At 40.0% G+C, this 24882-nt stretch overlaps 1 protein-coding gene across 12 annotated transcripts in view; it reads right to left on the reverse strand.

Moving 5' to 3' along the window:
• Positions 1 to 24882, reverse strand: part of CDH11 (cadherin 11) — a 176381-nt gene that overhangs the window by 39527 nt on the left and 111972 nt on the right. For all 12 annotated transcript variants that reach the window (XR_006211756.1, XR_006211757.1, XR_006211761.1 and 9 more), the window contains 6 exons: positions 23000 to 23167; positions 17978 to 18165; positions 11756 to 12009; positions 5391 to 5527; positions 4843 to 4976; positions 4492 to 4609 (listed from right to left, as the gene is read on the reverse strand). Coding sequence is in view for 1 of the 12 variants with exons in the window: in XM_042968688.1 (XP_042824622.1) it covers positions 4492 to 4609; positions 4843 to 4976; positions 5391 to 5527; positions 11756 to 12009; positions 17978 to 18165; positions 23000 to 23167 (999 nt within the window). In the remaining 11 variants the exon portion in view is untranslated. The remainder of the gene's footprint in view (positions 1 to 4491; positions 4610 to 4842; positions 4977 to 5390; positions 5528 to 11755; positions 12010 to 17977; positions 18166 to 22999; positions 23168 to 24882) is intronic.

A 24882-nucleotide genomic window follows, 5' to 3' on the forward strand; every position in this document is an offset into this window, starting at 1 on the left:
ATTCTGTGTGTGTGTCTCTCTGCCCCTGCCCTGCTCATGCTCTCTCTCTCTCTCAAAAATAAATAAACATTATTTTTTTTTTAAATGGGAAAAGCACATTTACAAAAGAAAAAGGAAATAAATGATCAATGCTTATTTAAAAAATCCTAGGTTTACTAGTTATCAAAGGCATTGAAATTTTAAAATGTGATTGTATTTCACTTATCAAATTGCCAATGATTTGAAAAAGTAATAAAATCTAGAGTTGGCTTACATGTGTGGAATACCTATTTTGCTAATGGTATTATAAGTATTTCTGTTAGTATACATGTCTGATGGGTAGTTTGTCAATTAAATACCAAAAGCTTTTGACCCAATAATTCCACTCTAGAAATTTATCCTAAAATAGTAATTAGATATTTGGCAAAGGTGCATGCAAACACACCTGGTTACACAATGGTTAACTGAGATCAGACATCTTTATAGTGGAAGTTAGGGAGACATTTAGAAGAAAATGTTGACATAAGTGTATTGGTGCTGATTGTGTGTGTGTGTGTGTGTGTGTGTGTGTGTGTGTGTGTGTGTACCACATACGTATTATACCATATATATATAGTATATTTATATATATTATATATGTTATATACATATAACATATTTATTTATATACATATATATATATATATATATATATTATATAATTCCAAGAAAAAGTCTGGACAGATACAAAAAATAGCAGTGATTATTTCTATATAATATAGTATCAAGTTATTTTATTATTTATAGTAATATTCCTGCTTGTTTGTATTTTCTAACTTTCTTGCAAAGAACATGTGTTAATTATATAGTAGAAGGAAATTATAAAATTCTTGCAAATATATTTTACTAGAAATTATTATGGCTATCATTTAAATTGAACATGAAGTACAGTTTTTCCCTGTTCACAATTTCCCCTGGAACTTTAGATTGATCAATTGAATTCCAGATTTTTCCTCTTCTGAAGACTGTGATTATTTGACTATAGGGTAAACAAAGATTTTTTTTAAAGAATTAACTAGAAAAGGCATAAGTTTTCTACTCATAGTATAGTGTGTACACTTGATGGAGCCCTTCAAATACCCAAACTTGTTCGCTATTGCACTAATGTGCCTTGGGAAAATATCTGAAGCTCCTCATGTCTCATTCTCCTTCCTTATCTAGAAAATGGGGATAAAAATACTCTTGAGTAACCTTGTGGGGCTGTTTGAGGAATTAAGTGAAATAATGGCCATGACAAACTTGTATAAATTAACGAAGAGCTAGATAGATGGGAAGGGTTATTCTCAGTATTTTTTTCTTTGCACTATTCTCATTCATTACACATTTCTTGTGTTTTAAGAGAAGCCATAAGTCTGATATTTTCAAAGCAAATGCATCTCAAAACTGCGGGCAGATCAGCCTCCATCTGGCCAAACAGCACCATTTTTGAAATTAACAGCCCAAGATGGACTTAAATGTTGAAGAGTCATCCAGTGTTGTACTCTCCGGCTGCCTGCTGAGTCACCTGTGAAGGTTGGCTACAGACTGGAGTAAGGGAAAATGACATAAAAGGCTTGGGTGTATTAAGATGGCTTCTCTTCTCCTATTTCTAAAGATGTGTAATGCTTATGCCAGTTTAGGCAAACACAATCCCGATTATTTACATGGCATAATGGAAGCAAACACTCAAGGAGAAAGAAACCTGATGCTTTTACTCAGCGTGATCTAAACCATTATCTCATGTTTTCTATGGAAAACAGTTTCAGCCGAGAAATTTGGTAACTCAGTAGGCTATTAATAGGATGTGGAATGTGATTACTCCTTTTGGATTACTTCAATATGTAATTACTTTTAGGAGCTAGCAAAGAGACTCTATTAAATGATAATTATAGGACTGTATTTGCTTTAAGGTTTTGTAATAGCTCTAAACATAGGAGTTTTCATTAAGTGTTTGCCATAGTTAATAAAGTCATTTTTCTTAAAAAGTAGCAATTCGCTCAAAAGTGGTAGCTCTGCATAGTATTAGTTTTTACAGGAAAGGGCAGAGGAAACAGACTGTGTACTGGGCTGGCTCATCTTTTTGAAAATACCGATGGCATTCCTGAAGTACTGTGACAAAGTAAAATACTTACAACTCCCTAGAGAACACTCCATCTTAGTATCATGTTTTCAGAGGGTTAACAGCAACTAAATATTATCGCACACATAAAAGAGAAAGAAGACAAGGCAGGTGATGGAGGTGACGTTGGCACAGTGAGAAAAGCCTAGAAACACCTGCTGGGTCAGGAGGTGTCCAACCATACAGGGATGTTGCTGGGCATCCATCCAGGAGTTAGGCTTCAAATGTTAGTTGGGGATTTTAAGAAAACACAGATAAAAGTATGCCCACAAATATTTGAGTAAACAGATCATAAGAGGGGGATGGCATAAGACACATGTTAGAACAGTGGAGTTTTCCAAACAACTGAGTCGATCACCTCACTTTTGATAAAACTAAATGTACGCTGAAATGTTTTATAAGTATCTCCTTCACCACAACACTGACAAAAGCCTAGGCTCGTGGCAATGTGGCAATCAACCTATTACAAAATAGTTTGGGAATTAGGAGAAATCCAAGAGTGGAAGCAGGGATTCCCATAAACTCAAACGAAGTATACCCATATCTTAGGAAGTGTTATGAGAACACTATGTGTGCTACCTTGTTCAGTTCACTGAGTAAGCATTTCTTGAATGCCACACTACATGTGTGGTCTTCCTTCTTTGGAGGAATGCATGCTTACAAAAGGAAATTCTTAGATTATACACATGTACCCCTGGAGGTACGTGAGCTCCCAGTCAAGAACTACTCCTCTATCTCAGTGGCCTGCAGACTTAACTCTCAAAGGGGCTTAAGGCACTCACATGTGCCCATAAACCAAAGCTAACAAGTAAAAGAAAACTCTTAGATGAAATTTCTTAGATGAAATATAAAATTAAAGCATTCCAAGCACCATTTCTATTTTGAAATTATAGGAATCATTTAGTGACAGGTTGTTTCATAGGGTTCCTTTAAAACACAGGTCTGTCGTATTACTTTCTTCACACCCAGGCTCTCAAGAGCATGTCCACTGCAGAAAGCAAAGCATCAGGAGAGAAAATCTATCAGCACCTAGGACATTTTATCCCACAGTCCCTTTTGATATGTGCTTGATTTTACAAGGCCATAATTAAATGCTCAAATCAGTTCCAGAAATAAAAATGCAGTATGCTAGATCATACCCCTCAACTCCAAGCAGGATGGGGAACTTCTTTCCTCTAATAATCAACCCAGTAGGGACAATGCTTAGGGTTGTAATGTCTTGCCTCTAAAAACCTGGGTTTAAAACCTAGGTCTAACTCCTATGTGGCTCATTGACTTTGAACAAGTTACTTGATGGTTATGTGCCTCATTTTCTTCATCTTCAAATGGGAATGATAATAATGACATTTACCTATGGTGTGTTGAGTGAAAGAAACGGATGGCGTGTGGGAAGGGTCTTGGCATGTTGTTTGGAACATAGCTACCGGTATTTATGATTCTGATGAGTGATAACAGAGATGGGGAAAGCAAAAATACTTATTAGGTTAATGTAAGCTCCTATATGCCTGATCTCAGTCACTGGGAAAGCAGTCAATCTATAACCTAGTACTGTGTGGCTAATGAAAGCATGTGTGCTCAGGAGGACTACCTTCTAGTCCTATGTCGAACGATGGCATTTGTCTTCCTGCTTCTACAAACTGCATTGTCACGGGTTTCTAGGGACAGCTGTAGACAAACATAGCCTGCCCAGAAGTCAAGAAACTTATTTTCTGATCCTGGCTTGGTACCAACTTTATCAAGGGACTGTATCAGTTTGGGCCTATATGGAAGAACAGCTACTTCAAATAATTTGTAAGTCTAGAACCTCTTTGATGGAATGAGAAGCAGGCATGATATTAAATTTCACCATGTCTATAGTGGCCAAACAATGCTCTGTTCATGCCCTTCAGGCAATAATTCTGTAACCATCTTTAGGTAACAAGCTATGAACCCAACCATACTGCATTAAAACCATGCTTGGAAGGGAAGGCCATCTGAAAGATTACATTGCCTTACAAAGTTGAACTAATCTCTTATAATGCTTTATTTGATATCAATATTCATAAAGCCATGCTCCCCCCAAGGGTTTATCAACCTCTTAAAAAAGATAAATGAGGTTGTTTGCATATTGACCCTGTAAGCTTCCCCACTTGGTTTCCCCACTGCGTCTTGAATATCAAAGCCAATAAAAAAAGTAAAATAAAATTACACTCACTTATTCATATGCACCAAATGAGCCCACATGTCTCAAAATAAAGGTGGCATTATTACTTCTTGTTTGTTCTTCAACAGACAGGCATTATTAAGATTAGGGAAAACACTTGTGTTCTGCAATATAAAAGCCATTCATTCTTCCATTTCTACTTCTCTGAATGCATAGGAACTTTGGTACGAACCTCTGTTGTCTCTGACTGTGAAATTTGGATTGTGAATGATTTCAGGGGGTAGACTGAAGATAAATCTTGGTCCATTGGCTGTGTCATCCTTGTCATCTGCACTAATTGTAACAATTGGCTGAAAGAGAAAGGTGGCCCATAAATAAATCATGCTGACATTGGCACATCATTTATTCAAAAATTCCTAGCTGGCTGAGAAGCCTGGGTTTAACAAGAGCACAGCTACAGAGCTTAAACTAGGGCTCTGAAGACCTCTTGGGCAGCGGCAGGTATCTCCAGGTGAAGCTCTCAAGATCAAACTCTGTTTTCAAATGGCTTGTACAAAGCCAGAAAAGGGGAAGGCATCATTACCTGGTTAGAAAGTGGCTTGGTCTGATCACTCTCACAGATGAAGCCTTCATAAGGGGCGGCAAACTTGGGGGCATTATCGTTGACATCAAGGACCCTAATGGCCACTGGCACTTTGGCTTCCTGATGCCGGTTGTCTGAAAGAAGAGAATTCAGACAGTAAATACAAGCCCTCCAGGATATTCCAATGTGTGATCAAGTTTGAGAACCACTGGTCTATAGGTACACAAGCACCCACAAATCTAGGCTCTAAGGATTTAAACAATACTGAGTGGCAGCCTAAAATGGGGAGTCCCCCAGTGATGGCTATAGTGTCAAGATCTCACTTGCCAAATCTATACCCAGTTCTGCCAGAGAAAATGAAAATATCTCTACGTGTTTATATGTCCTCTTCGATACATGACGAAGAATAAATTTTAAACACTGAAAAATATGCTTAAGACTAAAAAATGTATTCTATCTCAGCTGTCTGTCATTTTCCAGAATATATATAGAGTCTGATGGAATAAAATTTGGTAAAATAGAATCAAAACCCTTAAGAGAATACTTACGGATTTCTGCTGCAAAAACTGATATGTTGAGCCAGGCAGTTTCCTCTCTGTCCAAAGGTTTTGTGGTTTTAATAAAACCATCCTCTGGATTAATAGTGAAAAACCTGTCGAGGTCAGTATGACGATCGATGGAATACCTAAGTGGAATGCAAATAAGGCAATTAGACGGAGACATTCTGAGCAGCTTAATATTTGAATATTTTCTCCATGCTATATTTAAAATAACTTTTTCAATGGATTGCTTCAACTAGGTTTCCTTTTTAATCAAATTTACTTTTTAAACTTCATACATGAATCTTTTATAGAAATCATTCTGCTGCATTGGGCTTCTTTATTCAGTACAATGAATGAAAGAGCTGTTTAGCATATTTGATTGAGAAACGTAATGACATGTTGCATATTTCTTCGTATTTACTACAATCCCCCACCCTCTGAATATTTATGAAACTGCATTTGGGAAGTGGGATTGCCCAAACTACTCAGAAAGTCAAAAATGCATCAAACTGTTGCCAGATTTTTGCATCAAAATATTAAATAGTTTCAAGTTTACCTAAATTTATCATCTAGGAGCATTTATGGTACTAAAAAATCAGTTTTCTCCTTATTTAAAGAAAAATGCTAACTCTAGTTTGAGTGAATTTATTTAGTTTATTTATTTGGTTTTAGGGGTTCTTAGGTAGCCTGGGTCTGAATTCCATGATGAAATATGCAAAGCAGTCTTGGTCATTCATCTGTAGAGTGTTCTCCTCATACTTTTATGATGGGCTGTGCCTAATATCCTAGCCAGAAGGTTTTTAACTACTCCTGTCCACTTAGAAAGCTTGCTTGTTTTTCTAAGAAAAGAGAAAATAATTTCCAGAATATTACTGGACCATGTTTATGGCCCAGTGAGGAGGGAGACGGAGCAAGAAGAATGACCTTTATTGAGGTGTAGTGAGGTAAAATAGCTTGTCCGGGATACCCAGAGTTGTAAATACCAAAGTCCTGGCTTTAATATGTCTGTTCAACACCAAAGCTCCTTTCCTTTTCACTCCACCACACTGTCTCCAAAATGAGGAGCAAAGGTGGTTATATTAACTCGGGTAGCATACTGGGTTCATAATTGGGTGGTTTCCCGCTGTTGGAGGGCTTAGCTGCAGTTTCCTAAAGTTTACAGAATATATATGTCTGAAGGCATTCATCAAAGGTCATAAAAGTCAAGATATATTAAAGGTGGCAAAGACCATGGATGTCAGAGTTTAATATCTTCCATTTACAAATGATGGGATTTCCAAATGGCCTATTATCTCGTTTCTGGGGGAGCCAACATGAGAACTCAAATCTTCCAATTCTAGATCATGTTGCTTCCAACAAAGAGGGTTCCACTCATGGAGCAGCACTTCATGGTGTAAAAGACACGAGTTCGTCCATGATGTCATTAGACTGTGAAGCTCCGTATGGGAATGGGATGATGAGTCCCCTTCCCCAGGGAAGAAGCTGAAGAGAAACCAGGTACACATGCCTCGCAAATGTCAGGAGAGGCTCAGTAACAAAGCCTTCAGCGGGTAGCCTTCTGTGAAAAGGAGGCAAAAATAATAGATTTTTTCCCCTGCCACCAGGGAGTTTACTATCTAGTGGACATGACAAGACACAGTAACTGGGAGAAAGATAATTAACAATTCAAAGCATTATTCTGTAGAACCGAAGGGCATGAATTTTGGTTTTATAAAGTCCTAGATTCAAGTTCATGCTCCAGTACATCTAAGCTCAGTGATATTGGAAATGTCCTTAGGTTCTATAAATCTTAGCTTACTTATCTTTTAAACTGGATTATTAACAGTACCTAAGTTTTAGCTTGTCTGTAAGAATTCCATGAAATTATAGATGTTAAGATATACAACCTAGTGCCTTGCATACTGTAAGCAGTACAACAAATAATAGTTGCTTTTCTTTTTTTTTTAAGTTTCTTTGAGAGAGAGAGAGAGAGAGAGAGAGAAAGAGAGAGAGAGAGGAACTAGTGGGGGAGGGGCAGAGAGAGAAGGAGAGACAGAGTCCCAAGCGGACTCTGTGCTGTCAGCGCAGAGCCCAATGAGGGGATCAAACTCACAAACTGCGAGATTGTGACCCGATCTCAAACCAAGTTGGAAGTTTAACCAACTGAGCCACCTAGGCGCCCCTGCTCTTCTTTTATTGTTGCTGTCACACACTGTGGACAGATCATGGAAGTTCTCCAATGTCAGTCTACAGAATATGACCTTTATCCTATAGCCAGTGAAGAATCATAGAGGGCTTTTGATCAGAGGAACAATACATGGAATCAGGCTGTCAGGGTGATTAATAAGGTAGGGTGGGCAAGATGGTCTGAGCAAGAGAGAATGGAGGAAGTGCAGAGAGATTTAGCATCCAAATGAGGTGTTGGGGACACAGGCACTGGTATAGGAGTGAGAAGGAACACAAGATTGTGTGATGAAGATAGCACCATTAGGACTCAGCTGATACTTGGAAGGCTGGGAGAGTCCCAGAGAGTTTCTAGCTTGAATGTCATGTCGGAGAGAGGGAGACATTGAGAAACACAAAAAGTCAGCTTAGCAGAAAGGAGAGAGATTAGAATTCCACCAGAGATAGGCTGCCATGTTAGGAGAGTAACAAGTCAGCTCTCCCTCAAGTTTCACAGGATCAAGGTGGTGTCAGACTTTAAGTATGTCACAGTAAGTATGAGCTCAAAAATAAGTTTAAATAAATGAGCGAGCCAGAGAAGGAAAAGGCAAGTGTGTGAAAAATCACAGCAGAGAGCAGAATAGGTGCAGAGCAGAATCAGGGAGAAAGATCAGCCCTAAGGCAGAGAATCTGGAGCCTTAACTCAATTCAGCCATGCCTGGGTAGGAATGCTCTTGATGAGAGGACAGAGAGAGAAAGATCCAGGTCAAAAGCATGCATCTCAGGGAGCTCCCACTACCTGGACAGGGATCAAACATCAGTGAAGACCCCAGGGTGGTGCTGTCGGAGGCAGGAACAGACTACTGCCAAGGAAGGTGAGAAGAGAGACTGTCTCAAAAAGGCAGCAGTGAAGAAAAGTTGTGTCTAATGCTACAGAGTCTGCAAAGCCAGATCTGCAAAATTTCCATGCAGCTAAGAGTCTGTTGGACACTATAGTGTCCTACCCACAAGTCCAAGGACACAAGTTCCCATACAGGTGAAGATAAACAATCAGGAAAACAGGTAGTGCACACAGTGCATAAAAAGCTTTGAATGTTCTATAAATTCTTTGAGGAACAGGGACTGAGCGGGTAAGGTGGGGGGTTGGTTCAAGGGCCGTACTGAGCATCTTTGGATAATTATAGACACGGAAATTGCCTACTTGCACAGAACAGCCACCACTGAAAACATGACCCAAATAACCAATCGCAGATGTGGATCCTGGAGACATGAGGCACAGAGGAAATGAGCAATTGTTCCAAGCGTTTTTACGTCATTGCTCTTCCAAAACGTTGCTAAGGCGCCTAGCCAAGCCTAACTCATTTAAAACCCACACCGCAGACATTTTTGAGTAGTTTCAAAGTGTTGTTACACTGACCCTCAGTCATGACATAATGGATCTTTCTGCATAGAGAAAAGACCACACTCAAACCTTCTTGGGAAATCTTCCCATTGGTGGCTGTTTGGCTAGAGTAAGAAGCTCAAAATGGACCGAAGGCAGATCTGAACTAAAATCCAGCCTCCAGTACCCACTGGCTGTGGGACCGAAGAACTCACATCATCCCTTTGAGCCTCAGTACTTCCATCTGTTGCATCCTAAAGTAGTCAGGGCTTCAAAGGATGTCTGAGGATTAGTTTAAATAACTTAGTGCAACACATTGTCTGGGGCTGAGAAGATGTTCATTAAAGGATAATTCTCTTCCTTTCTCCTAAAAGGGATATTCAAGGATTTAAAGGCAACTAACATTTTCATTTGGGATTTCCTCCTGCCCTTTCAGCATTTTCTTTGGTGTCAATAGAAAAACTCCACTGTCCGTGGTAATTGTTTTCATGTTCATATTTGTTTCCTATTTTCCCTCTACTTTACTGAGATTTGATTGACAAATAATATGTAATGTGGGCATTGTGGCATTTTGATATAAGTGTACCTTGTGTAATGATTACCATCGTCAAGGTAATTAACATATTCATCACCTCTCATGGTTACCATTTTGTGTCGTGTGTGATGAGAACACTTAAAATGGACTCTTAGAAAACTTCAAGTATACGTTATTAACTGTAATCACCAGGCTGTACATTAGATGTCTGGAGCTTATTTATTTTATAACTGTGAGTTGTACCGTATGACCAATATTTCCCCATTTTCCCATCCCCAGTCTTTAGAAATCACCATTCTACACTCTGTTTCTCAAAGTCTGACTTTTTTAGATTCCACTTACAAGTAATATCATGCGATGTTTGACTTTCTATGTCTGACTTATGTCTTTTAGCATAATGTCCTCCAAAGTCCTCCAAATTATCACAAATGATGGGATTCCCTTTTCTTTTTAAGTCTAATTTTCTTTATTCATTCAGGCATTGACAAATACTGCAGTTGTTTCCATGTCTGGGTTATTGTGGATAATGCAGCAGTGAACATGGGAGTGAAAATATCTCTTCAAGACAGAGCCATTATGGAAAACAGTATAGAGGCTCTGCGAAATGCAGATGGCAGCTGGATCTTTTCTAAGGGCTACAGTTTACCAACCCCAGAACCAGGCAGACAGCCCCCCTTTGAGTGTGCCAAGGACAGCACACAGCATAAGGTGTCGCTGTGATTTTGCACAGTGAGCACTATGAGGTGGAAACTGCATCTGATCCATGAGTCGGGTGTCCCAGAAGAATTTCTAGAACAGGTGACACTGAAGTGGAAGTGGGAAAAATGAGTACCGTGTAGCAAGTTTGAAAGAAGGAGGGGCAGAGCTCCCACCTGGAGGGAGATTATGTAAAGGTGGGAAGCAGGAACATGTAAAGAGCAAGTTCTGCCTCAGGAATGGGAAGTGGCCCAGTCCAGCTGCAATGGAGAGTCTTATGCCAAGAGGGAATAGATGGAAAATGAAAGAGATGAATAGGACACGGCAGCCACCGGGGTGGAGGGGTGCAAAGAAGAGCCTGCCACTAAATAAGAGAGTTGGGATTATTCTCATGGGAGCAGCAAGGGGGAAACAATTTGATCACTGATAACTCAAGTGTGGAGTATGATGTGATATTTAGATGTGCTGTTACAAATGCTCAATCTGCGGGCGCCTGGTGGCTCACTCGGGTAAGCATCTGACTTTGGCTGAGGCCAAGATCTCGCAGTTCATGAGTTCAAGTCCCACAATGGGCTCGCTGCTGACCACAGGGAGCCCACTTCGGATCCTCTGTCCCCTTCTCTGTGCCCTTCCCTCACTCATGCGCATGCCCTCTCTTTCTCTCAAAACTGAAAATAAAATATTTTTTTTAAAATGCTCAATCTGGCTAGAGAACAAAAGAAGGGTGGGTGAGAAACTGGAGGCAGGGAGACCAGGCTGAAGCAGGGAAGAAGTCCAGGTAATACAGGAAGTAACAGAGGGGCCATGGATGAATAAACACCTGCTAGGATCCGACACCTAGGCAGGTTTCAGGCAGCTGTGCCCTTCTGCCCCGTACATAGCTTGGATCTGTGACAAGCCTTCTTCTCTGACAATCTTCCTCACCTCCTCATGTCCTTCATCATCTTCATCAGCCTCACTGGTCACTAACACAGGTTGAGGAAAGGGGAAGGCAGGCTTCTGAATCATTTTTCTAGCTAGTTTTTCTAAGTCACAAAGATATCATAATAAGAAAAGCACCCCAAATTTGTGTGGCCCTCTGTTATCTCTTCCAAGTGCCCTGTAGCCATTAGACAGAGCTTGCTCTCCTGGCCTCCTGTTCACTGGCTGTGTCGCTCTGGGCAAGTCACTTTGCCTTGACCATGTCCCCTCAATTTAAGTGAAAATTCCTATAGAATAAAATTGAGAGGATACATTAGAGTATCTGCCTAACATACCTAATGGAGTAACTGGAGCATGGAAAGGTGTTCCATAAATTGTAATGACTATAATTAGTTCACAGTCCTTATCCATACTTCGCTACGGTTCCCCGAGACAAGCCTTGCTACGCATTGCACCACCGTGTACACTGGGAAGTCTGCTGCAGACAGAAATTATGTAGTTTGAACAAACTCATCCAAAAAGTAACAGACGGGAAGTAGAATTCACATCTTCCAAATCGTAGTCTTGTTTACACTGCATTGAACCTGATCATCTTGGATCCTTTTTGAAACTGAAGGATGTGCTTCCCTCAGGACTTTCCTGAAACGTCTTTCCTCTAAAATTCCTCATCCCGGGCTCTTAAATAAATGTCTGTACCTTATCGGGCTGTTGGCAGCATCGGGGTCTTTGGCGTGCACTCTCCCAACCACAGTGCCAGCCGCTGCATTTTCTTGGACTTCGTGGATATAACTTGGGGCCAAGAACATGGGGGGCTCATCAGCATCTTCCACTGCAATCTTGACCGTCACAGTGTCCTTGAAAGGCCCGTTGCTGATGAACTTCGGGTCGATGTGCACATTGGCTGCCTCTACCTTCAAGCTGTATGCTCTTTTGGTTTCAAAATCTACAGGCTGGCAAGAAAGAAGACATGATTGGCAACCGGTTCCTTGAAAGAATCATGGAGGAAAAAGACCGGATTGTTTTACAGGGCAGAGTGAATAGTTCCTCAAAGGGAGAAAAATCAGTGTCTATTCAATATCCAATTACCTGAGCCATTTGGTCAGAAAATCAGACAAATCAACTGCTGAAATCTGGAATGTGCTTAATGGGTAATTCCAGGAGCACAATAGACACAGAAGGACCACATCATCGAAAATGAACTTCATTCTACATAACAACAATAAGGCTGTCCAAATCATTCACCAAAATCATCTAAGGAAAGAAATTAAAACACTACAAAAGCAAATATTGTAGCCCATTCTGTAAAGTTCTAAGAATCTTCATAATAAAAATACCCACTGAATTTCAGCAAAAGTATGTCTTGTTAGATGGCTGTTGTCCTCTAAACACACACACACACACACACACACACACACACACACACAGAGCTGGGTTAATCATATTGATAGCTTAATTTTTAATTTTCTGACCCTTTCCCAAAGTCTGTGATCCTTACCAACACTGGCCCTTAAAATGACTTCAAGTGGTTTATGGGTAATTTCGGTGGATGGATTTGTTGAATGACATTAACTTACTTATTAAGTTACTTATTGATACTATTATTCCTTTTCTAATTCCTCCATTACTAAAAACATCAGGGATACATCAGTATACCTCAGTATATGCTACTTTTTAACATATATGATATGCTTCCTAATCTCCTTTTGAGAGGCACTGATTCAACTGTTGAGCTAGAATGCAATAGCATCGTTTTGTTTTGCTTGCGTTCATTTCTAGGTTATCTTCCATTTGTGGCAAGTCATATAGGCCAATGAGAATAACACTTCCTTGTTAAAAAAATGCATATATGTTTAAAAGGAGCCCCCTCAAGGGCAAAAATTATCAACAGTATAGATTTTACACAGATTCAAAAAAAAATTAAGAAGTATTCGAACGACTGCAGTTCTGGAGAAATTGATGGTAAACACTCCCAGGGTCTGAATGAGATGAGACACAGTGAATCAGTCAGCAAAAGGTGAAAAGTAAAATAGTGGTCCAGCAACAAGTTCTGATGCCTCAGAAATAGAACTTTCTAATTAGCACTCCAGATGATGCTGAACGACCAAATGTTTGGAAAAAGTTGGGTCTTTTAAGGTTAGCATCTGCCTGCCATGCTGTTGTCAACTGCCTGGCAAACACTTATTGTGAATGGGCACATAGGCACAGGGTTTAGTCCTGACCTAATTCTACACAGCTCAAAACTAAGGATGATTTCACTTTCGGGAAGGAGAAACACATTCAAAGTTTTCCCATCATCTGCCCACCCGGCTCAGGGAACACTCTTTTTCCTGAAGTAGAATCACATACAGCTGATGCACCATTCTGGGACTCAGCAGCAACCCTGTAACCCCTCTTTGGGTTACTGAGCAGCAGAAAGGGATGTTCTTTATGGGCTCCAGATATGAGATTGCTGCAATTTCTCAAACATCTCTGCAATTTTTAGACAAACAACAACAACAACAACAACAACAACAAAACTAGAATATGATAGTTCTGAGGCCAGGTAAGGAGAAATTTTCTAATGTCGGGTAGCCTCTTGATGCTCTTAGAGCAGACCTTTTTTGAACTTGATTTAGGCATATGGGTAGGGACCCAGAGCCCTGAGCCATGTTCCCAGTGGAAAGCACTGATGACGTTGAGGCTAATAGAGTCACACTGCAGTCTGACCGATCTTTTCAGATTCCAAGCAAAACTCCCTCAAATCCTTGCCAACATTTGTCTAGAATGCCCTTTCCTAGTTCGGTGAGATTTGACCGAGTCTTCTGGCAATCCTCATTGCCTTGGGAAATCCTCAACTTTTCTCAGCTGCCTTTCTGAAGTCCCTCATCTCTCGCCCCTGCTAAGTGGGGAGCACTCCAAAGGACTCTGCTGAGTCTTGTTGACTTTTGATTCCCCACTCCCAGGGACAAGTGATCATCTACACCAGTTTTTTGTCAGAATGGGGAGCAGGTCCGATGGATGAATAACCTTTAAGCATTTACCTACAATTTATACCTTGACTCTTTCCAAAAAAAGATTTAAGGTAGTTTCCCCTGTGAACATTTATACCCATGCGATGAGTAGTTGAAATAAAGCTAAATGAGGCAACACACTACATAAACCATAAAAATCTTAATACCCCTCAGTTTACTAATCCGACCTCTGAGAATTCTCCCTGAGGGATTAATTCAACAGAAAACCCAAACAAACAACATTCAAAAATGCCTGGTGTTTGTCAGAAATAATAAAGGGTTATGTCTAATCAGGGAAACATACACACAAAACACCAAATCCAACTGTGAGATTTTATTAAGGAAATAATGGTCCATCAATAGGATGGGATGTTATGTAGTCATTAAAAATGATTATGTATATTATATAACAGCATGTAAAATGTTTATGATGTGACATTAAATTAGCAAATCAGATCACTCTATGATTGCAACTGTGTCAAATGTTATATATCCATATGTATATACATGTGGACAAAAAATATAAAAAATAATCAGACATAAAAATAGTTTTATTAAAATAGGGGATATTTAAAATGCCTTCTAATGCTGCTCTCACACTGCTTTTTGAGGAGTTTATTTGGTTAAGAGGGAATAGCTCAGAAACCGTGCCAGGTTCTGCAATACATGGGTGCCCACTTGATCAACGGCATTGCGATGAACAGATTGGATTTTCCTCCCAGTCCACCAAGCCACTGACATGTTTCATTTTTATTTTTCACTGGTTCTTCCATTAGCCACACAGAGACTGTCTGAATATCCTGAGGGCAGATTCTCTCTTATGCACCATTACACCTCTGCCGCTTACTGTGTCTGACACAGAGTCAATACTCAAGAAGTATTTATTGCTTCCCAAACTATCCAATACGTGAATGATTCTACCTCCTCTAAATATCTCTTGAAACCTTCACCTTCACCTCTTCTGCCTTCTTCAGTTCTTTGTAACTTCCCCCTCGGATTCTAACAACATTGTTGCAACTGGTCCCACAGCATCCATCTCAAAACTCTCAAGACTGACTTATCCAAGTTTCTTAAATGTGTCCTGTTCCCATAATCCAAGCCCTCAGCCCTTCCTCTCCTTATCTCTCAGGTAAATTCCTACTTCTCTAGAAGTAAACTTTTACTCCTGTAAGAAGTCATTCATGACCCATATTCATAGATTTTATCACACTTTATTACAGTTCGTTCTCAACTGGGGAGTGATTTTGCTCGACCTCATCCTGGGGATATGAGGCAATGTCTAGAGCTATTTTTAAATCATCACAACAGGTGGGGTAGGGTAGTGCGTGTGCTTACATCTAGCAAGGAGAGGCCGGGGGTGCTACTCGACACCCTACAGTGCACAGAACAGCCCCAGACAACAAAGAAGCATCTGTCCTGAAATGTTGATAGTGCCCAGGCTGAGAAAACAAAACCCGCTCTATTTTCATTGTCTTTTCAGTTAAATGTCCTGTTAAACGGTGACCTCCTTATAGCCAAGACTCTGTCTCTTCAACTTTAGATGCCCAGCCTCTCACAAGGGGCCTGCTGGCAAATGATAAGAACGCAGTAACTCCTGGCAGAAAAATGGGTGACTGAATTAAGAAATGCATGAAAATGCTGCATTTAAGAATATTTTAAGAGACAAATATGCCCATGATCTCTCCATACTCTCTTATATTATTAAAACATATACAATGACTTCCATAGGATCCATCATTTATTCTATTAAATTCACCACCTCCCAGATTCTCTTCTTTTCCTGGTGGACATTTAGAACTCTGAACTACGAGTTCAAGCAAACATTCTTTTACAAATGAAATAACATCTTACCGTGTTCTAAGCCTAAATTTCAGGGATTTGTAGAAGATTGTTTCTTTGCCTGGAATAAACACATTGAATTGGGGGGAAATGTGCAAATTAATCATATGCAGAGAGCTCATTTGCGATGTGTGAGTTCCATGGGGTGATTTAAATGTTTCAGGATCTTAGAGACACAGTATGTGTTTATACCCTGAATACATTGAAAACAGGTGACAACCTTAGCATAACCAACTACCCAATTACTTGAACAGCAGAGGGTGGGAGGCAGGGATTGCTGATGCCAAAGCTCATATGTCTGTGTCAGGCAGAAAAGATAGTAATATTAATTAACAAGGTAAGTTGACAGCTCTATGCTAACACACAAGTCACTCAGCTATTTCTTTACATTTTTTAATGTTTATTTTTGAGAGAGAGAGAGAGAGAGAGAGAGAGAGACAGTGTGAGTGGGGAGGGGCAGAGAAAAAGGGAGGCACAGAATCTGAAGCAGGCTCCAGGCTCTGTGCTGTCAGCACAGAGCCCAATGCGGGGCTGAAAGTCGCAAACCACAAGATCATGACCTGAGTTGAAGTCGGACACTTAACCAACTGAGACACCCAGGCATCCCACTCAGCTATTTTTCTAGAGGAAAACCAGAGGGAGTGCTTACCCCAGCCCTTCATGGCTAATGATTAGGCTGCAATGGCCACTAATTCATTGTACTAATGTTGGCTTTTCCTACTATCCAAAGTTCATCCCAACTTCCGTACTCTCTTATGAAAGAGTCACCCCCTACCCTCTCTTTGTTTTGTGTCCCCTAATATATCTCCCAAATCCAACAATGTTTCCAAGTATTATGAAAAGTCTGCTTCCTACAGCACATATCTCCCTGCTTCCCTAACTAAAAGATTCCTCCCAGGAATTTCCCCCACCCCACCCCTGCCTGCTCTCCAGCTACTGGCCTCTTTATTGATTCTTCAAATTAATTTTTTATCAGTGTTACAGTCCAATCTTTTCCATCACACCAAGGAGCTTAATATTCATGCTACAAAACGAAGTTGAAAATGAATGCTTGATTAAAACCAAGGTAATCCCATCATCCAATTCAGATTTAATGCTCCATACACTTTGATGATGGAGAGGTGTTGATTTCTCAAGTGTTAAATCGGGGCGGGGGGGGGGCGTTTCAGAAAATACTGTAACTGTTTCTTTACTTGAAAGTGAATCCTTTCTGGATACCTTCAGAATATCTTTCTGGCCCAACTGTCCCCAAAACATCTTGAATAGGAAGCTGTTCCAGAATACCCAGGCTTGAATTTCACATCTGTGAATTGCTACCTGTGTGATTATGATGGGGTCAAATTATTTAATCTGTCTGAGTCCCAATCTCTTCTTAATTAAATTGAGGTACTATTGCCTATTGGGATAATACTACCTACTTTGTATGATTTTTCTGAAAAATAAATGTTTGTAAGAGGCTCAGGCTTCATCTAGTCTATATTTAGTATTGAGTACATTTTAGATTTTCAGAACAAAACAAGGACAAACAATAAACTCTTTGCTATGAGTTAATTCTGGGACACATTTTTAGAGACAGTTCACCTGACTATGGGGGGAAGGTCCATTGTGGTTGTTTCTTAGGCTCAATTTTGAGAGAAAATCAAGCAGAGGATTGGCTCAAGTTTCCCAGAAGGCCCAGCAATGTGGTGGCCCTTGGATACTTTCACATAGGAAACGTTCTGAACAGCCTGTATTAACAGTTAGCTTGGAAGAGCCAAAGGAGGAACCCTTTCCATGTTCAGGGCTGTTTCTCTAAAACCCAGATTTATCCAGCTATCTACCTTCCATGTGGAAAGTGTGCCAAATCACACAAAAACTAACAAGCAGTCGGCCAACATCCCCCCCAGCCCCTTTGCTAGCTCTCTCTGCAGTAACAGAAAGGGATACAGTTCTGTTATCTCCCCAGAGCTGGGAGCTCAACTGCAAAGTCAGATCAGCCCCCCATTGCCCATATTCTCCTTTCTTAACCTTCTGCTCTCCATCCCCTGCAGTGTTGCCCTGGCAGAGCTGGCCACACTGCTGACACCCCTGATTCCTCACCCGAACTCACCTTTTTCAGTTTGACCACACCCTCCTGTGTCTCATAGTCCGTGGTGATTTCAAACAATTCCATACCGTCTCCATCAACAATATTGTAGGTGACTAAACCATTTTCTCCAATGTCTGGGTCTTTTGCCTTTACTCTTCCTACTTCCTCCCCGGGGACAGCTGCTTCTGACACAGACATCTGGTATACGCCTAGAAGAAGAAGACATCTATTTTTATTTTCCCTTTTATTTGGCAGCTGTAAGACTTTAGATTTCATTGAATCCCAATAAATTTCTCAAAGGGTTTGAAATTGAACTTTCTATTGATTGAAAACATGAAAGAAGTGAATGGCTGAGAAAGAAGATCCCACATGGCCTGCTTGTCAAAAAAATGTGTTCTACAAAGGATGATAAAACAGTATCGGGGTCCAGGGTCATGTGGTGGGGTCACCTGCCACAAGTAAGAAAGGAAAACAATGCTCAGTTACATTTCCCATCAGGAAGTGATTGAGGACCATGTATATATATTTATACATTCAAAGAGCAAAGTCTTCTTTTCATGTCTTCAAGGTGGTCCACGAATTAATTCCAAGGCACTGCCAGTCCACGAATTAATTCCAAGGCACTGCCAGGTACCCAGAAAAACCTCCTTCTCTGTTTGAGAACCTCCCACGGCTCCATATTTTTTTAAAAAATCAAATGCAAATTTAATCCTTATCAAGGTCATGAGCCTACTAATTCTATATGTGACTCTCCTCTTACTTTGCCTCCTTCACCATTTGATCAAGCACTACCTTATCTGGAAAGGTTTCTCACAGTATGGTCTGTCCATATGTATTTATTTTATATGTACTTGGAACCTAATATATGCCAGGTGCTGCTCTAGGCCCTGGAGACTCAGTAGTAAATGGACTCGTCAAGTTTCTTCCCTTAATGAGGCACACTGAAGAGGAACAAAAAAGCAAATGACATACTCTGATGTCATTGCTAGAAAGAAGGAAAATAAAGTAGGATAAGTGGTAGAGGGTAATGAGACAGTGAGTATGTGTGACTGTGTGTATGAGTGTGTGATGGAGTGTGAAGGGGATCACACCATCACTCATGTGTGAATGTGTGTCCGGGAGTGGGTATGTGGTTGTGTGGTACACATAGGCATGCATGAGTGAGAGTGCCTATATGAATATGTCGTGTGTGTGTGTGAATGTATACACTTGTGTTACATGTGCTGTGTGAGAACAAGAAAGAGGGAAAACTGAGAATGATTTGGAATTGGTTGGTCAGAGAAGACATCCCTCAGAAGAAGGCATCAGAAGGGACTGAACAATCAATCACATGAATCTCTGGGGATAAAAATTACAGACAAAGCAAAGACGAAATGGCAAAAACCCTGGAGTAGGTACATGTTGAAGACATACAGAAGCCAGAAGACAAGTGTGGCTGGAGCCTTCTGGAAGAGGTGAGGGTACATAGGTAGGCTGGGGCCCATCTATGTAAAAAGGCCATTGTGGAATGGTTCTATTTGAACTTGGAGGAAGCCACTGGAAGCTTTTCAGTAGGGAAGCCAGATTTGAAATGATCTTATCTGTATTTCCACATTTTAAAAATATTCTACGGGAAACAATATGGAGAAACAAGGGTTGGGAACTTTGTCTCTTCCACTTCAAAGCTGAGTGGTTTGGGACAAGTTACTTCAACTCTTGTAAGTTTTAGCTTCCCCTTTCTATGGATTCCATCAGTTCCAGTATGCTGTCTATGTTTATCTGTATTATGTGGCTTTGAATGTTTTCAGGTTGGACCCATATTCAACTTTATCACGCCAGAACCTGCACAGTCAAGGACAACTGGGTGGTGTAGTCTCTGTAGATAAGCTCTGTAAATAATTACCAATTTACAGGCAGGCTTAGAGAAACCTGCTCTGAGTTGGTTTTCTCCAAATCTCATTGGAGTTCATGGCAGTGAAACTAGCATCTGCAGTATAGCAATATAACTTTACTATATGACTGCATGTGAGCAAAGGCATTAATGGCTGCATGCTAATAATCCTGTTCGGCCTTTTCCTTCTAGCATACCGAACAATTCTGCAGTGTGGATAATGGAGCATGTAGTTTCTTAGAATGCTATATGAGCCTTAAGCTTACTGGAGATGCCGAACTTTGTGCCCGATCAGGCAAAGCAGTCTTTCTTCACCTCTTTTGGGACTCCATGAGAACTGGTTACTGCCTTGTAATCCTATCTCAGTGTGTTCCTTGCATAGATTGCTGTCTTTGGATTCCTCTGAATGACTGGCGTGCCTTCCTGGGGCCATGTTTGTGTGCCTTCCTTGTTCCCTCATTTGCAAAAATTGCCATCCCTCTGACAATAAACTCCCAGGTTCCACCAGCTACTCTCCTAATCTAGTGAAGATGACATTTTCGTGGTGAAACATCCCCCACACACCCATGGATTAGTGGCACCAGCATCTTTATGATCACACATACCTTTGTCTATATCTATGTATCTATATAAACAGATGTATGTTCAAGCTCTGCCTTTGCTACATTCTTTTTTATTTATTTATTTATTTTTAATTTTAATTCCAGTATAGTTAACATACAGTGTTAGTTTCACATGTACAATATAGTGATTCAACAATTCCATATATGACCCAGTGCTCATCACAAGTGTACTCCTTAATCTCCATCACCTTAATCTCCATCTCCCATCTACTCCCCCCACCTGCCCGATAACCATCAGTTTGTTCTCTATAGTTAAAAGAACAAACTCTTGTTTCTTGGTTTGTCTCTCTCTCTCTTTTTTCCCCTTTGTCTTTCTCTGACTGACTTATCTGAACTCCAATATGCTATATTGCGTAGCATTATACTCTCTAGCTCCATCCATGTCATTGCAAATGGCAAGGTTTCATTCTTTTTTTTTTAATTTTTAATGTTTATTTTTTGAGAGAGAGAGACGGAACATGAGCAGGGTAGAGGCAAAGAGAGAGGAAGTCAGAGGAAGCCTGAAGCAGGCTCCAGGCTCTGAGCTGTCAGCACAGAGCCTGATATGGGGCCACGAGATCATGACCTGTGCTGACATCGAAGGCTTAACTGACTGAGCCACCCAGGTGTGCCCCTTTTTCATTCTTTTTTTATGGCTGAATAATACTGCCTTATATATATATATATATATATATATATATATATATATATATATATATATATATATACATACCACATTTCCTTTATCCATTCATCAATCCATGGACACTTGGGCTGCTTCCATAATTTGGCTCTTATAAATAATACTCTTATAAACATAGGGGTGTATTTATCCCTTTGAATTAGTGTTTTATATTTTGGGGGTAACTACCCAGGAGTGTGATTACTGGATTGTAGGATAGTTCTATTTTTAACTTTTTGAGGAACCTCCATACTCTTTTCCAGTTAACTTCACCAGTTTGCGTTCCTATCAACAGTGCATGAGGGTTCCTTTTCCTCCACATCCTCACCAACACTTTTTCTTACTTGTATTTTTGACTTTTCCTATTATGGCCAGTATCAAGTGATATCTCATTAGAGTTTTAATGTGCATTTCCTTAATGATAAATGATATTGAGCAATTTTCATCTGTAGGTCTTCTTTGGAGAAATGTCTTTTCCTGTCTCCTGCCCACTTTTTTAAAGTTTATTTATTTGTTTTGAAAGAGAGAGAGAGAGAGAGAGAGAGAGAGTCAGGGAGGGGCAGAGAGAGAGGGAGAGAGAGAATCCCAAGCAGTCTCTGTGGTATCAGCACAGAGCCCAACTCGGAGCTAGATCTCACAAACCATGAGATCATGACCTGAGCTGAAATCCAGTCAGAAGCTTAACTGAATGGACCGCCCAGGCACCCCAGCTTCTGCCCATTTTTAACTGGATTATTATTTTGGGGGGTGGCTTTACTACATTCTATGCGCACTAACTGCACCTTTTATGAAACCTAGTTTTATCTAAAATGTAGGCTCTTGTCAAGATATCCAGTAGCAATTACTATTCATTAAATGATGGAAGTTGTTGTAATTATGATGATTAATAACCTTTCAAAATCATCTTCTTTTATTTCCTTCAGTAACCTTACCAATTTTGTAGAAGGACCACAATCCCTCATATAATAATAATGGCTAACATTTGTGACAAATTATGCCAGGTATTATAAGATTTTATACTAGCTGATTTAGTTATAACAACATTCCAATAAGACCTGTGGAAGACTGTATTCTCCAAAAATGGCCCAAGCCTTATCTCCCATCCCACATGCATTTCCTTCAACATGACTTTGACAGTCTTTCCATTGAAAGATGGGGTCTACAAGAATTCTACTTAAATTTGGACAGTCTTATGGAAATGATGCCATGTGATTTTTGAAGTTAGGTCACAATAGACAATACAGTTTCTGCTTGGTATCCTTGGGGCTCCCACTTTCAGAACCTATCCAAGCCATTCCTTGGCAAGACCCACATGGATAGAAACCAACAGCCAACATGAGCTCATCAGACATTTGAGTGAACATTCTTGGAAGTGGATCTTATGACCTCAGTCAAGCCATCCTTACTTGAAGCTATGGAAACAAAGAAAAAGCAGTCTCCTCCAAGTTTTGCCCAAATGACTGATTCATGAAAAAAATAAATTATTATTATTGTTTTAAATCACAGAGGTTTGGGGCACTCTATTTTAAAGCAACAGGTAACTTATTCAGTACTATTACATCCAGATTAGAAATTAGAACACTGACACAGAGAGAGGTTAATTAATTACTAGATCGCAGAGCCAGTATCTAGTGAAATACCTAGCAAAATAGATTTTCTGTTTCCAGAGTTGTGGAACTTTTTACATCTCCTTTCCCTCCTTCTACCTTTACTGCACCTTCAGTTTTTATGTTGCTGTTGTATTCTTTATGTTTTCATTTTTTTGCATGAACCATAAAGAGACTTCATTCTTCTAGATTTCTTCGTGAAAGCTGAGCAAAGCAGAAATGGGTTGGAGAAGGGCTAGCCATGGCACCATTAAAACGTGAAAGCCAAGCCCACCTACTTACTCTGTGGAAACTTTGGTGGGTTGTCATTGACATCAGTCAGTGTGATCGTCACTTTGGTTGTCCCTGAGAGTCCACCCATGTGTCCACCCATGTCCTTGGCCTGGATCACCACGTGGTACTCCTCCTTCGCTTCCCTGTCCATGTTGGGGAGGGCTGTTCTGATGATACCTGGATCCATGAGTGGGAAACACCACACGTATTCATTGGTAACAACATTAAAACATAAAAAGTTCTAGGCACAGGGGAAGCAGAGAGGAATAAAAAAGCTCCTGCCCTCGCAGAAGAGTCACTTTGACATGATAATTAGAATGACAAGTAGCCATACCTGGATCACCATATAGTGGTCTTTCTCAGCAAATTGTCATAATTATTCGTATAGCATCATAATCATATATGCTTTATATGTTGCATTGTAAATGCAAGTAATAAGCTTCTTAAATAAGCTTATTTAAGAATAAATAAATAAGCTTCTAAAATTCTCAGGCATAACATTTCAAGATCCTAAAGGCTGAAATATTGGAGGGCCCATTGCATGGATACCCATGACTAAACCCCCACTTTTGAATTACCAGGGGAATCTTTTGAAAGTCTATCCCAGCATTCAACCCTTGGAAATGTTTTTATGATCTATATTGGGTTAAATGTAGGTGGCATATATTCCAAGCAATACATTAAAATGTAATTATTAAATTTTAAAGGAGTAAGCCAAAAAAGTTAAAAACACACACAATGCATACACAAACATTGTTGTACTATCACCCATCACTGACCACAGGGGTAAATTAATGATTGAATTCTACATGATCCCTGGAGATTAGCACCTAATTTGTATGAAAACCATGCTCACTTAAATCTCTTGGGAACATGTGCAAGCTTTTCCTCTCTGTAGATATAGTAACATTTATACTGGAAATATAAAGAAAGCACCCTTGTCCCTCTCTTAGTCTGTATTTCCCAACAGCACCCTTGAACTCACTGAGTCTTGTTTTCCTTATCTGTTAAATACTTTGGTATGTTCAAAGTGGTGGTTCCTAACCATGAGTCCTTGAGAAAAAAATAAGGTTATAATTGGAGTTCCTCCATCAGTTTTCAACATCTCAAAAATCTAGATGAAATCCCACATTTATCCTTGGTTAATGTGGAAAGGCAAATGCCTTCTATGAAATCATACCACACAGCCCCATAGACTGTGTTCTGAAGCAAAGTGGCTACAAATAGATAATTACGTAGGTCAGTGGAAGTGATATCTAGTAAATGGGCAACTTATCTGATTGGCAGACCCTGTGTATACATATTAATATATATTTGTATTTCATACAATTTAGCTATAATAACAAATGTGGATTATTTGCAAATGTCTTTCAAATATACAGGAAAAGGCAGCAGTTTGGGGGGTGATATTATAGAATGGAACTTTCACAGTATTTCAGTGTTTATTCTAATGAAAGGACCCTAGAATAAAGTTTGGTGTAAATGAAGTGGACCATTGTGGTTTTGGTGGCTACATGTTTTCACTTTTTGGGTTTGCTGTTTGCTTTCTGTAAGAACTGTGAAGTCTTCTTTTTGGGTGACACCAATTGGGAATCTGTAAGTGCAGCGGGGGGAATGTGCCGCATCCCAAACACACCTGAGCATTATTTTTTTTTAACATTTATTTATTTTTTGAGAGACAGAGAGAGAGTGTGAGCAGGGGTGGGGCAGAGAGGAAGGGAGACACACAATCCAAAGCAGGCTCCATCCAGGCTCTGAGCTGTTGGCACAGAGCTTGACGTGGGGCTCGAACTCAGGAGCTGTGAGATCATGACTTGAGCCAAAGTCAGACGCTTCACTGACTGAGCCACCCATATGCCCCTTAAAATCATCTCTTAAAATTCAACTTAAAT

The sequence above is a fragment of the Panthera tigris genome, chromosome E2, assembly GCF_018350195.1.
Source record: "Panthera tigris isolate Pti1 chromosome E2, P.tigris_Pti1_mat1.1, whole genome shotgun sequence".
NCBI classification, from domain to species: domain Eukaryota; kingdom Metazoa; phylum Chordata; class Mammalia; order Carnivora; family Felidae; genus Panthera; species Panthera tigris.